Source organism: Urocitellus parryii, chromosome 1 (assembly GCF_045843805.1).
Source record: "Urocitellus parryii isolate mUroPar1 chromosome 1, mUroPar1.hap1, whole genome shotgun sequence".
Taxonomy (NCBI): Eukaryota; Metazoa; Chordata; class Mammalia; order Rodentia; family Sciuridae; genus Urocitellus; species Urocitellus parryii.
Window position 1 is genome coordinate 206,685,415 of NC_135531.1, and position 17,091 is coordinate 206,702,505.

The 17,091-nt window shown below is 38.2% G+C and overlaps 1 protein-coding gene across 25 annotated transcripts in view; it reads right to left on the bottom strand.

Moving 5' to 3' along the window:
• The window catches only part of Neb (nebulin), a 205,594-nt gene that overhangs the window by 139,920 nt on the left and 48,583 nt on the right, over window positions 1-17,091 (bottom strand). For all 25 annotated transcript variants that reach the window (XM_077802538.1, XM_026387917.2, XM_026387926.2 and 22 more), the window contains 12 exons: window positions 15,155-15,466; window positions 13,973-14,179; window positions 12,210-12,314; window positions 10,615-10,722; window positions 9,311-9,622; window positions 8,703-8,909; window positions 8,145-8,249; window positions 7,902-8,009; window positions 6,535-6,846; window positions 5,060-5,266; window positions 1,998-2,102; window positions 920-1,027 (listed from right to left, as the gene is read on the bottom strand). In XM_077802538.1, coding sequence (XP_077658664.1) covers window positions 920-1,027; window positions 1,998-2,102; window positions 5,060-5,266; window positions 6,535-6,846; window positions 7,902-8,009; window positions 8,145-8,249; window positions 8,703-8,909; window positions 9,311-9,622; window positions 10,615-10,722; window positions 12,210-12,314; window positions 13,973-14,179; window positions 15,155-15,466 — 2,196 coding nt within the window. The remainder of the gene's footprint in view (window positions 1-919; window positions 1,028-1,997; window positions 2,103-5,059; window positions 5,267-6,534; window positions 6,847-7,901; window positions 8,010-8,144; window positions 8,250-8,702; window positions 8,910-9,310; window positions 9,623-10,614; window positions 10,723-12,209; window positions 12,315-13,972; window positions 14,180-15,154; window positions 15,467-17,091) is intronic.

Here is a 17,091-nt window from a genome sequence, read left to right on the forward strand (position 1 = left end):
TTTGTGATGCTGTATCACACGGACTTATACACACTGTTATTATAAGAATAAGAAAGAATTCAGCAAATAAGAGAAAAACACAATGGTCTAAGCAGTTTAATACTGCCCTGGGGAACAGTCATTTGCTGATTAGAATAGATTCAATTATGAATTACACAGCATAATTTTAGAGTGACTTTATATTTGTAGAGTTCCACTTCTTTTAAGGCTCTCTAAATTAGCCTAACTGGGAAGAAATTTTACTACCATCGTAGTTTCTAGAGAGGGGAAATAGTAATACACAGAAAGAACTGTTTCACGTAGGAGATATATTGACAGTGCTTGCTGGTACACCAGCTTTCTGGGGGTGAGGGGAGCCTTAATTCACAGAGTTCACCATTTCTGGGATATAAATATTCCCAAGACAACTGATGTCAAGCTGCCAATGGTTTTAGCAACTGCTTTGCAAAATTTCTGATTAGTTGAAAAAACAGGCTGTCATTGAGCCCAAATCATGATCACTTGTCATGAACCCAAATGATGAGCTCCCCTGCATGACACCACGGGAGACAACCTGTCAGGAAGTCATTCCTAAGAGGCAGAAGGCGAGAACAACACAAGCCTTTACCAAGACAACTTGGTGAAGGGCTTTGGTTTCTACATGTTATCGCCTTTCTAACAGAATTCAAAGTTCACCTAGATCTCCTGAGGCAGGGAGCCAAGATCTATGAGCATCATGACAGGGTTAGCAGTCTGTCTTTCAGAAAGGCCAGAGACAACACAGGAACGAGGCTAAGAGGCACACATGGAACACAGTGAGGCCACTGTTGGCAGGCACGCCATTGTTTCTCATTTTTCCCATCGGTGTTTCCAGAATGCAGCCCTTATATTTTGGTTTCCTGGAAGCCCCAGCACGACCACCGCCTTCCTACACACTTACATCACTTGCAATATCTCGAGAAGCCTTTGCAGCTTTGATAGGAATCGCATCTGTTCGGAGATCATAGCCTTTCTTTTTAGACTCTTCCAAGGAAAGTTTGTAGAGTTTCTGTAATAGGCAAAGACAATAGGTTTTTTTTTCTAAATGGGAAAGCCTGGATTTATTCTAGAAGATTGAACTAGCTCTGTGGCAGTCTTTAAATCTGGGGCAAAAGGCTTTGTTGGTGGCTTAATGGTTGAATATCCTCATGAATAACACAAGTGTGTTTGAAAAAAAGTAATTACAAACTCAAACATATTTTCAAGAAACCACCAGAAAAAGGTAAAAGGCCCTGGTCTCTGTCAGGTTGCAAATATACATGAAATATATAAAATCTAGTAGGTTCTTATTGATGTATTTTATCTGACAAGGGTTAAAAGGAAGACTACGAAACATCAAAAGAAATGTGCATCTTCATACATCAAAAGAAAACTTCACTGTGTTACAATTGACACTTTTATTTATACAATCATGTGGATTCTATAATTTTAAAAGTCAGCAATTCCAAATCTCCGTGGAATTTAACCGAAGGGAAAAAGATGGTAGGATTAGAGGATTTCCTTGCAATTATGGTTAGGATGAGAAAGGAAATGAAATAAAACATCAATGCAGTTTCTAACAAGTGTTCCACATTCCTTGGAGAGCTTGCCCCAGTTTCTTCAAAATGCCCATCTTCCCTTTCCATTTAACCCTTCTTTTGGACTTCATGGTGGAGAGGGCTCTCTAAAAATGAGGTCCTGGGACTTTTACTTTCTTTTCCTTCCATTGGTAACCCCCACATCATCTCTTCCTGCCGAGTCTCTTAGTTACCAAGTGTCTACTCCAAAACAAAATCCAGTTACCCTTTAAATTCCTAACTGCTTATGCCAATTCCCATTGACTGGCCACTCCATCTTTTAGCAGAGCAAGATTAGAAATGGAAAGATTCTTGTTTGTAGATTTCCACTACTGTTCTTTAAACATTGACTCACATAATTGAAACAGTTCTTGATTAATTTGTTTTTACCGGTTTCAAACAGATAACAGGAATCATACTTACATCACTCATATTGATTGCATTGGCCTTCGCCAGCACAATCTGGGGGATATCGGGCATGATGTGGACTTTGGTCTTGTCAGCTTCCCATGCTTGTTTGTAGAGGTGCTAGAAAGAAAAGTATGATATCTTTAAAGGAGCTCACTTAGCACACAAATATCACTATGCAATATATTATATGCCTATATTTTGCTTTTTTTCCCTAGGTTTAAAGAAAAATTTTTAGTGAAAAAGGCGTTCATTCAAAAAATACAGCGGAGAAGATATAAGAAAGTGAAAGTACCTTAAACCCTTTAACTTACAGCCCATAGATATCATCTCCCTCCTAAAGTTTTCTCCATATAATACAACTCACAGTCCTTTCAAAATGTAAGTCAAGTCACATAATACATGACATTCCACAGCTTGCTCTTTTACTTAATGTAGATTAGACATCTTGGAACCTTCCTAAAGTAATTGACTTCATTCATTTAAAAAGCTGCATAGTATCCCATTTGGTGGTATAATCCAATTGATTTAACCCTTTCTTCATTGACAGATATTTAATTTGTGGTTTTCAGTCTTTTTCCACCACAAGCAACAATGCCATGATATTTGGGGTGGGCCTGGAGAAACACACAGACACTCAATCAAAGAAGGACTTGCTGCCCAGCTTTTGGCAAGACAGCCTCTAGCTGTCAGCTCCTAGGGCTGGCTGCCTTACCCAAGAGCATGCCCTTCCCAGATGCCCACATCCAATCACCCAGCAAGGGTGGGAGACAAAGGCCTGTTCATTTCAGCCCACTTGTAACAAGTGACACCTGAGAGCCCGCCAAGGCACTGGCCAAGGCTTTCTCAGGTCTGTATTATAGTTCAACTTCTCTCTCTGCCCACTCTTTCTCTCCCACAGGTACTAATTCCTAAAAAATACCCCATTCCCCTAATTCCATCTCAACATTTTCTCTCAGAAGCCCTCACTTTCAAGAACAGTTATTTTACACATGTATTATGTGTATTTTTGCACAATATTAAGGATTTCTATAGGATAATGAACATCTGCATTTTTCATTTTAACAGTTATTGATTAAAATTGTGCATTAATATAAATTCCCTTTCTGATACTGTGTACGACACACTTTTTACTATTTATAAATCTAGTAAGTTAAAAATGCTCTTTAAGTCAGGCTGAATTAAAATAATTAAAACTCCCCAGACTAGGAGTTGGCAAACTTTTTCTGCAGATGGACAGATAGTCAATATTTTAGGCTTTGTGGGACACAAGATTTCAACTTTGATATTATAATGCAAATGCAGCCATAGACAATATACAGATGAATAGCTGTGTTATGGTAAAACTTGCTTTACATCTGGTTATGAGGCTGAGGTGGGAGGATCACTTGAGCCACTTTGACACCGGCCTGGGCAACATAGTAAGACCACCGTCTCAAAAACAACAACAACAACAACAACGACAAAAAAGCAATAGTTTTATAACCTCTGTGTTAGGCCAGTATTACCCAGTGGAATGTTCCGAGAAGATGAAAATGTTCTGCACAGTCCAATATAGTAGCCTCAGACAACATAAAGGTATTGAGTATTGGTTAATGTGAATAATGAATTATTATTATTTAATTAATTTAAATATAAGTCACCACAAATGGCTCGTGATTATAGGATTAGACAGTGCAATTCTAGTGGAGAGAGCAATGGCTAGTCATAAGACTCCATGTTCTAGTCTAAACCCAGCCATTGACTTGCTGTGTCCTCATTAGAAGGTCTTTGTCTCTCTAGGTCACACTTTCCTTAACTCTGCAATGAGAAGATTCAACCTGATAATCACCAAGATCTCTCTCAATATCATTTGCCTTTCTATGATTCTCATTTTGGCATCATTCTCCTAAAATGTTCATTCTAACACTGAAAAAATGAAAGTATCTAATATTTTAAAAATCTATCTTCATGATAGTTTAGATTCCAAATTTTGAAAAGGAATACTGAGGTTTGTGCCTTGTTTAGGCAGGTACCTTTCAAGAAGGTTGGTCTTCTTGAAAAATCTGTCTCCAGAAGAGATGCCAGAGGATTTACCCCAAGGTTGAGTGTATGTAAGACAGCCGTATTTCCAGTGCAACCAGAACCATTATTTTCTCCAATTGTTTACGGTTAAGGTCTGAATACTTTTTCCTTTCTTTTGAAAATCAAAAGCATTTCTAATTGTAATCCACACAATATAACCAGTGCTGCTATAATTATTTTATTATTTTTAACTTTAAAAATAGGTATCTAGGGTTGATATGTTTATTGGTTTTGATACCATCTTATGGAAAATAAATATAAAAAATACAGTAAGCTTTTCTAAAAGTTATTTTAGAAAGTTACTTTAGTTTTAATAAATAGTACAAGAAAATAGTGGTATACAAAACTTATTGCCATGACTACCCAGAGAAGGACCTGATTCTTCCTTTTTTTTTTTTTTTTTTTTTTTTGGTACTGGGCATAGAATTCAGGAGTAGTCTACCACTGAGTTACACTCACAGTCTTTTTAAAATTTCATGTTGAAACAGTGTCACATCTAAGTTGCTGAGGCTGGCCTTGAACTTGTGATCCTTCTGCTTTAGCCTCCGGAGTAGCTGGGATTGCCACCTGCACCAACACACCGCACTGAGGAGATTCTGGCTCTGAATGATGCTACAGCCATGTAACCCAGGAGTTTCCTTTGATCCCATCAAAGCAACCAGAAGCACAGCTGCCAAGTCCCAGCTGTTACCTGGTGCTCTGCTGGTTCAATGCCATGAAATTCTACTCAACCTCACCTTGGACAAAAGGGACTTTTGATATGTATTTTCAATATGTATATAAAGAAAGGATCCCTATTTTTTTTTTTTTACTTCAATGTGATAGGATGATTCGTTAAACAGTTGGGGAAATAATTTCTATGTTATTTTTTTAATCTTCAATGCCCCTTTTCAAAGTAAAGTAAAACTCAAGTATGATCCTTATTAACTGTGTTAGCAAAACTTGTAGATTAAATCTGACATGCCCAAATTTCCTTTGATGCATATGAAACACTTTATTATTGAAAGACTTACTTCATTCATAATTTTTGCATTATTCTGGGCCAAAACCATGTTCATTGAGTCCATCAATGTGGAATACTTCAAAGTGTCTGGGTGCTGGCGGTACTTCTTTTCACTAATAATCTCCATGGCTTTCTTATTTTTCTCAGCTTCCAGGGAGCCCAGAGGGAGCCATCCAATGCCCTTCATGAAGTCAGCATAGTCAGCTTTGTACTGATTCTGTCCAAGAGGAAGAAATAATTCAATGAGGAGAAGAAATCAGAACTTCCCAAGTATCAGGAGTATATACTTAATATTCCATAACTTCCACTTCAGTTTTTAACCAGCAGTGTATTTAACTTTGACCATTTTTGCCCCTTTTTATCTTTGTTTATATTTCCTTGCATGGGAAATTAAAAGTAAACAGAAATATCTTGGTGATTTGCTTCTCTTGACACTTTAATAAAGAGTGGTAAGAAATACCAAATCGATTAATTGGCCAAGAGACTATTTTCTCCCTGAGAAAGTGACTATGTGACCTCTCTTACCAAGACTTCCAAGTTCCCTTGGTTAGTAGATTACTTTTGCAAGCCCCATTTCTCTCTTTATCAGTCTTTGATTATCCATATCCAATCCAATCTATATCCCATTCCTTCAGACAACACAGAACCCTTATTGGTTCTTACTGCAAATTTTATTCTTTTTCTTTCCAACAGATGTGCCATAATTGCTCTCATTCATTCAGGCACTGATGTATCTTTCTGGCAATTAATAGTTCAGGTTTGCATTCCCACGGAGAAACGTAGGCTTGGATTGGGGCTGTCTGCTTTTGGTTGGTAATTTAAATTCATTTCTTTCAGCCACCAAATAACCTCTTTAGCCAAATTCCTGGCTCTGAACCCTTCTCTGCCTTCTCTATACTCATTCCAAAAAACAGCCTATCATTGTCTCCTCGATATATCATCAGTAAGATAGACAATTGCAAAGACAGACATAAGAATGAAAGCAAGTTGGGATCGAGGAGCTGGAGTTATTGCATTATCTGATTTCTTGCTTTCCTTTTTATTCCCCTATCAGGAGCCTTTAATGCATTTGATTCCCTTTGGTAGACTTTTTTCCTTCAACACTCTCTTCCTGAAACCAAATCTTATTTGTGCTTGCTGAATTCACAATCCAACAATGTTCACAACAACAGCAGAAAATAAGACTTTAGTTTCTAGAGTTAATCACCATTTTTTAAAAGAAATAAATTTAATGTAAGGTAACAAATAAAATCCCTCATCAGTAATCTGCACATGATTTTCAGGATTTTAAAATGTCATCATTGATAGTCACTCACGACTTGCTTCTTTTTTTTTAATAAATATATTTTTGTTGTGGTGCTGAGGATCAAACCCAGCGCCTCTCACGTGCTAGGCAAGCACTCTACTGTTGAGCCAAAATTCTAGCCCCGTGATTTGCTTATTATCTAGGGTAAACGTTCTGTCAATGTTGTGGCTTTTACATACATCACTTTGAATCTGCATCATATTCTTGGCCAATTCAAAGCTCATGGCATCAGGAAGCATGTTGTAGGTATGGATCACATTCCTGTAGTTGGCGTTGGTGGCCACTTCCTGAGACTTCTTAGCGGCCACCACACTGAGCATGTCTACTGGCGTGTGGAAGGATGTCTTGGATTTCTCATAGCCCTTCTTGTATTCACGGTCTGACTGCATCTTGGCCACCTGCATGAAGTGCACCAGTTTGGGGTCGTCTTCCAGGCTCCGGAAACCAATGTGCTTCCCTTTGGCTTGTTCATAGGCTTGCTTGTATTTGTACTGTGGAAGGAGAAGAAAGCGTGGCAATGAAAATGATGAAGGAAGGAGAACAAAGGATCATTCACAAGTCACAAGTCGTAGGTAAAGGATTTTAGAGCTCTCCTAAGTTAGTCGGGGAGCTAAGTTTTGTGCTTTGAATCCATCTTAGACTTGAGTCCCCAGAAAGACAGTAACAACAGAGTTAATCAAAGAGATGCAAAACTAAGTTGGCTTAGGGTGTTTGAGAAAGCAGCTCTTCTTGTCAGCTGTCCAAGCACAGAAAAAGCTGCAGGCATGAATCTTCAGGCTGCATCTTTAAAGTTCCAGAGAACCTGGCCATGGTTCTGCTGGGTAAAATGTGTAGACTGCACCATTACCTTTGCTTAGAGTTGTCTGTAAATGATTTGAATACTCCAAAAGAAAAATTTGAAAGTAAGACCTGGCTACTTTGTACCTTAAAGAATGAATGAATGATTAGAGAGTGCTTAGACTGGGGGAAGGGAGGCATTATGGTTTAGATAAGAGGTGTCCCCCAAAAGCTCATGTATGAGACAATGCAAGGACTTTCAGAGATAAAGTGAGTAGATTATGAGAGTTGTAACCTAATCAGTGGATTAATCTACTGTTACAGATTAACTGGTGGTAACTATAGGCAGCTAGTGTGTGGCTGGAGGAGGTAAATCACTGGGGATGTGCCTTTGGGGTTTATATTTGTTTCTGATAAGCAGAGCATTCTCTGCTTTCTGTTGCCATAACCTGAGGTGCTTTCCTCCACTGGGTCCTTCTACCATGATATTTTGCCTCACTTTGGTGCAGAACTATGGGGTTGGCTCTCTATGGAAGAAGATCTCTGAAACCATGAGCCAAATTAAGCTTTTCCTCCTCTAATTGTCCTTGTCAGATTTTTGGTCACAGTGACAAAAAATGCTGACTAAAACAGGTGGGAACTTGTGAGTTACATGGGATGGCGTGTCCACCAAAACTAAACAGAGTTGACCACAGCTCCGCGACACCCACAGGCACAGCTCATTTCTTTCCTTCACTGGGCCCTCAGCAGGCCCAAAGGAAACACTTACGTCACTGGCAATGTCTCGAGAGGCTTTTGCAGCCCTTATTGAAATGGCGTCAGGCCTCAGGTCATATCCTTTCTTCTTTTCTTCTTCCCAGCCAGCTTTGTATAGTTTCTAGACAATGAAACAGAAAAATAATAGCATGTTACTTGGGTTAGAATGGGGATCCTGATTCCAAAGTGGTTGGCAAGTAAAGACAGACATTCCAAAAATATTAGCTCCCTCCCACCTTCTCCCCCATCTACGTACATCACTCATGGTGATTTGGTTTACTCTGGAGAGCAAAATGTCTGGAGTGTCAGGCATGACATGAATGGTGGTCTTGTCTTTGTTCCATTTTTCAGTGTAGAGCCTCTGCAACACAAAGGTCAGTGCATGATTTTGTAGCAGGACAAGCTTGTAATCGTGCTAGCAAGAGGAAGAGAGTACGTCTCCATGGTAAAAGAGGTTAAACCTGATATCTGATATGGATGAAATAGCAAGACAGCTAAGGAAAATGGATATACAAGAAATATAACCATCAAACCAGAGGAGCCCTCTTCCACTGGAGAAGCAAATTCCATCCTGCCCCCACCTCACAACTCTATGGAGCTCTTTAGTTCTGTTGCCTCTGCAACATGATGGTGAGAGACGGCCTGAGGTCAATAAGAAGGCTCCCTGGACATGATGAAAGCTATGGAATCCCCTATCAGCACCACCAGAACCACCAGAAAGGTGAAGGTGCTGAAGTAGCTTACAGGGGCACAGCTGGGCTCAATAGGAGGAGCTCTTGAGGGCTCCTTGCTGGGGCCAGCAGGTGGCTCTTACCTTATCCATAGTCAGTTTGTTGCTCTTATTCAGTGCCTGTTCCATTGTGTCCATGGAGTACGTGAACTTCAGCTTCTCAGGGTGCTGTCGATACTTCTTCTCACTAAGAATCTCTCCTGCTTTCTTTGCTTTTTCCACCTCCAGGGAGTCTATGGGGACCCAGCCGATCCCTTTCATCCAATTGGTGAAGTCAGATTTGTATAGATTCTTTACAACAAGAATAAAAATTTTCCTTTCAGAAAATAGCCAGGGCTTGCATTTCTTTGTCTACATGACTTATTCATTAATGAATCAGGAAAAACGGTGAGGGAAGAGTGGAGGGGAGGGAGAATGCCTGTTTTTTACTCCCTATGGTCTTTTGGGATAAAAAAAAAATTCACAAAATGCATCATATGTTGGGTCAAACATCTAAAGTTTAAAAAGTATTATTTTAATATATCAGATATGTATGTTAAAACATCAACGAAGCTACATGTAGTTCAAATACAATTTCAAGTTCTGCAGGAGGCCCCTGGAGAACAGTGAGCCCAGCATGGAGTGCGTGGCTTTCCTTCCTCTCTCCCACCTCTAGAAATGGACTATGAGCCCTGCTGCCATCTGGTACTTACGTCACTCTGGATCTGCATGGCATTCCTGGAGTGTTCCACATTCAAGGCGTCAGGCAAGAGAGTGTAGTTGTGGAAGGGTTGCTTGTAGTTGGTGTTGGTAGCAACCTCCTGGGATTTCTTTGCAGCTGTCACACTGAACATATCCAAAGGTGTGTGGTACCTGGTCTTGCTGGCTTCGTAGCCTTTCTTATACTCACGATCGGACTGTATTTTGGCCACATTCATGTAGTGAACCAGTTTAGGATCATCTTGAAGACTGAGAAACCCAATTTGCTTGCCTTTGGCTTTCTCATAGGCCTCCTTATATTTGCACTGTTTGAAAGAGAAGAGCAAAGCAAAGTTTGATAGAGTAGATGTCAATGTCTGATAGAAACAGAATTTACATAACAAGCAAAAGCCAAGTTCAGTTTTAATCCAGGTAACATCTAAACTTATTTATTTATTTATTTTAGTATTTTAAAAAAAACTAGCAAAATATTTCTAGTGGATGGTCTTGGCACCTGTTCACAGGATATTTGAGAATGGAATACTTCATTTGTATCCAGATTATTCACCAGTAGATTCTCTGAATATGCTTAAAGGTTCCTCAAAAGTTTGTTAAGTGTTTGATGTGTATTTCTTACCTTGTTTCTATTAATTTCCATTACCTTAAAGTAGTTGCGTAATCATGAGTAAATTTCTGCAAAGCTCTAATACAAACTATTCAACTTGAACAAATTTTTACTCTATTGAGGCATTTATATGAATTCATTGAGAAAGTATAACTTAATCTGTAAAGAGTAATTAATTAATATCTTATTATTTAATTTATATTTCTTGGTTTTTACTTCACTTGATTTTTTATTTATGGAAATTAAGAAATTAAAACAGCATATTCTAATAAAATACTTGAATTTCTTTAAATTTAGTGATATTTTGGTAGGTCAAGACTTTTTCTGGGCAGGATCCAAATAAAAAGGAGTTCTTATGTTCATAATATGTTAATGAGAGCTTCAACTTTTTCACAATGTGGAAAAAAAGGTTTTTTTCTTGATAACAGTTATGTTGAATTTTTAAAGATATCTTAAATGAAGCAATGTAAAAAACATCATTGGCATTTAGGATATTAGGAAATATTTGTATATTATAATTTCTTTGCTTCCTTATATAATTCATAGTCTCATCTTCAATGTACAGATTTTTAAAACATATATGTGCATGTGTGTGTTTGCATGTGTGTGTGTGTGTGTGTGTATATATATATATATATATATATATATAGAGAGAGAGAGAGAGAGAGAGAACTATTTTCAAATTAGACTTACATCACTAGCAATATTCCTTGAACTCTTTGCAGCAACAATTGGAATAGCATCTGTTCTCAAATCATAGCCCTTAGCGAGGGTTTTCTTCCAGTCTGCTTTATAATGAGCCTTCAAAAATAGGAAAGATTATTTATTATTTGACATTATAAAAAGAGGAATGAAAGAGGATGCCAAAATATTTCTTATAAAACATGTCATAACACATCTCTTCCTATGAAGAGAATTCAGTTAGGCTTATTCATTCATGTTTTACATACACATTAGATTATTTTTTAAAATGTCAGTAAACTGTACATGCTATAATCTTAACTGACTAAAAACTGTATATGTTAGAGTAACAAAGGAATAAAAAGATAATTCCTTGAATATAGGATAACAAAAAAATTTTCATTTATTTTTTCACAATTTTCTATATTTTACATAATAATAATGTTATGTAATACTTTGGGCAAAGTTTTCATAATAAAGCAATTCAAACTTATAGAGAAACATGGATGCTAAAATAAAAAAAATCAGATGTTAATACTACCCAGCTTTAACTGACCTTCATGCTTAAATGTTACTTAAAAAATTAGGAAAGAAATTTCAAATGAACCAAAAATCTGGAAATTATTACCAAAAAAATATATTTGGAGATAAACCAGATAAACCTAAAAATGTCAGAAAGAATGACTAAGCCTACTTCTAAAGAAATGAACAGTTATATCTGGGTTTGATTATAATTAAAAAAAAAAACATTTTTTTATAGCTGTAGATGGACAGCATGCCTTTTTTTGTTCAGTTTTTTTTTTAATGTTGTGCTAGGGATTAAACCCAGTGTTTCACACATGCTAAACAAGCACTCTGCCATTGAGCTACACATAGCCCCAGCCATGATTATAATTTTATATCAGAATTTTCCAACATTCTTTTTCTAAAAAAGAGAGCCAGGCACAGTGGTAAACACCTGTAATCACAGCTACTTGGAAGATTGAGACAGGAGGATTGTAACTTAGTGAGACCTTGTCTCAATATTAAATTTGAAAAAGGGCTGAGGATATAGCTCAGTGGTATAGTGCTTGCCTAGCATGCATGAGGCTCTGAGTTTGATCCCTAGTACCATAATAAATAAATAAAGAAACAAATAAGTAAGAAACAATTCATATAGTGAATTTAAACATCATCACCATTTATGTGTCTAGACTACCTAAGAGACAGGCTAACTGCATTTAAAAAAACACAGTTTCTGAAGAAAATTGAACTCTTGAAAGTTTCAATAAATAACTGAAACAAAAGTTATACTAAGAAATATTAACCTTTACTACTGACTATGCATTTCTGTATTTTACAATCTTGTCTATCTCATTTTGTTCCTTTTTTCCCTCCAAAATGAAATACCAGTTCCTAGACTGATTTTACCACCCATCAATGAGTCACAGCCCATAGTTTGAAGAAGTCCACATTAAACAAAATTTTATGGTGACCTTTAGTCACATGTTGCATGATAAAGGGCTCAGTTTTCTCCCTTTGAACTACTCAGTGAAAACGTTTTCCAGAACAGGAAGGAGAAGCTCACATAAGCAATATGGCATCACGCCAAATACTCAAATACTCACATCACTCATGTTGAGGGCATTGACCTTGGCTTGAATAAACTGAGGCAATTCAGGGTCAATAGTGTACTTGTGCTTCAGTTTCTCCCCCTCCACCTTGTAGTTCAACTGCAAACAAAGGAGGAAGTGTGCAGATGTCATCAGCTGATGTGACATGAGTTTCACCAAGCACTCACTTCTTTGCAAAAGAAGGCTTTCATTTGTGATTTCCACATACATGGTAATGCCTTACTTTGGCAGGGAAGAGACTCGGGTAACATATTGGTGTTCTCGTTCCACTGGACTGTAGCTAGGCAGGGTGGTAGCTCTGTGTTTAAAGTGCTGAGAAAGGCAGACCTGACCTCTTGAAGTTTATAGTCTAGTAGAGGATATAGATAATAAACATGTGAACTATAAACTATAGCTAAAATTTATGATGTGTTGAAAATGGAGTAACTATAGGAGAGGAACAAGGATGTTCATAAAGGTGCTCTGCAGAGGGGACATTTATACTCAGATTTGGAGTAAGGGCAAAAATGCATTCAAGACTCTCAGGCTGGAAATGGCCTGGCCACCTTGAAGATCTGAGAGCAGCCTGAGACCTGGGGCTGGAATGTGCCAAGGGCAGCCAAGAGGGTTAGTCAGGTGGGCCAGGCCCTGGAGTGGAGAGTACTTTCAGTCAAGTTAATGAGTTATAACGAGTTAGGTTTTAAGTTTCAAGGGCAGTTCCTAAGAGGTGTTACATATAAGACCTCTGGCTATTGTTTGAGACACCAGGCAGATAGTCCTGACTATAGGTGTTGCAGTCATCCACATGAGAGATAAGGAAGCCAGTTGTAGGATGTGGCAGCACAAGCACAAGCATCCAGTGAGGTATTTAGGACCTTGACTTAGCAGATATACAGGATGAGGGGCTTCCCAAGGAGGTCTTACAGGTGACCACCACATTTCTGGCTTCAGTAACCAGGCAGACATTGATGGCATTTTTTAGGACAGGGAAGACTTAATATAGTGAGAATATAGTGTTCCTAGCTAACTAGAAAAACTCAATGAGAAGTGACACCACCGTGCTTAGTACAAAATAAATCAAAAGAAACTACACCAATTTATGACCATTGAAATGGAATTCAATCCTTAAACATCTGCAGTAATACGAGGGCAGGGACTACCCTAAGATGTCAAGTCCACTAAAGTGTTCCCCAGTTTTCAAAACCTAGGGCTAAGAACAAAATCATTTTCTTTGCTTTTTACTTACCTCTCTCCTTCTGATGAAGGCATTTTAACAGAACTCTGAAATTACTAAATGATTCAAGCCCAAAGCATTATAATTAGCCTCTGACTGAAAGAGCAAGGGTCCTGGAATCTGAAGTGAGACCCAGGATGCCTGCAAATAAACTGCCTATCCCCTCCCCAGAGGCCTTATCCGAAGATTGCCTCTCAGAGCATGAAGCTGTTATGCAAGGGAATTAGGACATTATGCTTCTTTCCTGTGTACCTGGGTAGAACTGTTGCAACCCAGACAGAGTAGCAGATGATAATAGTAATAATGTCATTTTACCATGTATAATGGGTGAGGGTCTGTTTATAAATATCACAAACAAATAACATTTGGAAAATAAATTTGGAACATACAGGTTTTCCCCTGACTGTTTTTACCTGTGTTTTATACCTCTGAAAGTAGTTTATTAGTTAGCATAGATGCATCCTCATGTATTAAATTAAGGATGGTGGAGTGGCTGTCACAGGGGATTATTCATAAACAAATCCTTTGAAGGGAAGCCACTTACATCACTTAGCTGCTTTGTGTTCTGCTGAGCCAAAACCATGCCCATGGAATCAGGCACACTTGTGAACTTGATGGTATCTGGGTGCTGTCGATACTTCCTCTCATTTAGTGCATCACCTGCTTTCTTGACCTTCTCGACCTCCAGAGAGCCAATAGGGATCCACCCAATGCCTTTGAAGAAGTTGTTGTACTCATCTTTATATACATTCTGTAAAAGAAGAAGCTCATGTGAAGAGGCATCCTAAGGAATATTCAAGGGATGTTTCTTAGGTCTGCATTTCTATCCAAGGAAAATAGACAGCAATTCTTTTCAGTATGCTCCTGTCTGACCATGTCTGTCACAGGGATTATTACCTGGAATTTGATGAGAAGAAAAAGCAGTTCTGTTGTTAGAGTGCATTATACTGCACCAGAAGGGAATCTAGGTCATATATTTCCATGGGTACTGCTAAAAAAATTTTGTTTCTTATGACAGTAAATTGGACTTTCTTTTAGATTTCACTGAAGACTCCAAAACTTTTGAGTTTCATCTACACTGTCTACCTGAGCTATTCCTGATCTAGCTGGGTAGAGAGATTTTTATGCAGCACCAATAAGTGAGTTCCATTTCTTCCCTTTACAGAAGACAATTCTTACAGAAATCTGGCTTCTGCAGAAAGAAATGCCCTGAATGTTAAACACCTCCCTGTGCGGCTCTCCATGAATCATGCTGCAAGTACAAAGCCTTCCCAGTTCATTTTAGATGACTCATTACATGGATTTACATGGTTGACAATGTGACCTTGTGTTAAAAAAAAAAGAAGAAGAAGAAAGAAAGAAAGAAAGAAACCTTCCTAAATTCAGAAAGCATCAATAATTCTCCTCTTTTGCATTATACAGCTATCACCTTAGAAGCAAGCCCACAGAAGCACCTCTGGCTGAGAATCAAGGTGGCTTATGCAGTTAATGGAAAAGGTAAAGTCTTACCTTTCATCCATAAATGAACAAAGACAGTGTCAATGATTATAAGCACAAAAAGCCAGCAAAAATATAACTTATCTACCATGCCTTTTTAAACAAATGTTGCTTATATTAAAGTGTATTTTTAAAATATCTTATTGTATCGGAAGCCTAATAAAATGGAGAAAAATGATCACCCTCGAAGTACAAGGATCTGTGGGTCTGTCATGATATACATACTTACTTCGCTCTGAATTTGATTTGCATTCCTAGTGTGCTCGAGACTCATGGCATCAGGTAGGTATGTGTAATGATGCAACGGTTGTTTGTAGTTGACATTGGTAACCACATCCTGGGCCATCTTTGCAGCTGTAATGCTAACCATGTCCCCAGGTGTGTGGTAGCTGGTTTTGGTATTCTCATAGTTCTTCTTGTATTCACGGTCAGACTGCAACTTTGCCACATTCATATAGTGGACAAGCTTGGGATCATCCTGGAGGCTTCTGAAACCCACTTGCTTTCCCTTTGACTTCTCATAAGCTTCTTTGTACTTGTACTGCAGAGGCAGAATTTGGTTAGCAAATTGTTTGATAACAAATATCTGTCCTAAGCACTGGGAACACAAGGGACATCAATTACATTCACACAGAGAGGCACTGGGAATATCATGACATTTTGGAAGAGTGATCAAGAAATGCAAACCACACCTCGCCTTCTTCAGAAATTTCAGAACTCAGCTGGGATTTCAAGAGAGTGTTATGATAAATTCAAGACCAGCTCTCTTCCATTGCTTTGACTCCTACAGGTGATTTGCATGTAGAACCATAGTTAAAAACAACTCAATTTCCACACCTAAAATGAACATGTCACCTTCTAAATATAAAACCAATATATCTTGGTTTCACAGGGATGTGAATTCTCCTGATTCAATATGTGATTTCACATCATGAATGTGAGTATTAGCTATGCAGCCTTTGCCTACCTACTGATCAAAACAGTCCTCTTCCAAACTCAGAGATGAAACAGCTATGAATGAATTAAGGGGCTACAGTAAGGGCAGAAACTGCTGCCGGTTTTTCTCATCAGTAAAAACCTATTCTAAAAAGCGAATCTGTTCAAAGTTTATCACTGCTGGGATCAGCAATGGAATGTAGATTGAGCTATATCCTATAATAGGTCAAAACCTCAATTTTTGTGTGAGGGCATTCAAATCTACCTAAACCCTACAGACACTGAGCTCCTGCAGTGTAAGTATGCATTGTTAAACAAGGGTTTAGCAAGTGCAAGCAAGGATTATCAAATGATCACTAGGCATGTAGTGAGAACATTGGCAATTGCCCCCCCCACACACACACAAAAAGATATACTTCAAAATTTTGCATTTGACTTAAACTAGAAATGTATTTCATAGCAATGTGCATTATGTGCAAAGTCTTGAAGATGTTTTCAGTACTGTTCCTACAGGGAAAGATGTAGAGTCCTTATGCCTCCATCTCCTATGTGGGCTGTACACATGGTTGTTTTCTTTCTTAAACCAAGATGGTAGCCCCCGGAATTGTGTGTGACGGTGAACCCTGCAACACATGCAAAATTTTTGAGAGGTGTGGTGGCGCACACCTATAATCCCAGCAGCTCGGGAGCCTGAGGCAGGAGGATCGCGAATTCAAAGCCAGCCTCAGCAACTTAAAGCACTAAGTAACTCAGTGAGACCCTGTCTCTAAATAAAATACAAAATAGGGCTGGGGATATGGCTCAGTGGCCGAGTGACCCTGAGTTCAATCCCCAGTATCCCTCCCCTCAAGAAAAGACGGGAATAAGTGTATATTTTTTTAAAAAAAATTACAGATGAAATGGACATCAATCTACCTGTCTCAAAATTATATCCTAAAATAGTGGGCTTTAAAAAAATTTTTGGTTTATAAAATATGTACATTTATATAATATCTGTTCAATCTTTTAAATATAATTATAATGCAGGCAGTCATTTGAATTTAATGTGTTAGTGTCACTCAGGGTGTTCCCAATGAAAATAAATGTGGGTTGTCAGGAAAATGTGTCAGCAAAGGTAATTTGGGCTATGAATCAGGGGAGAATGCCACTGTCAGATTTATGACAGCTCTACCAAGTGGGGTCAACTGAAAAGAATCAAAAAATGTTGAAAAAGTGACAGGTTTTCAAAAC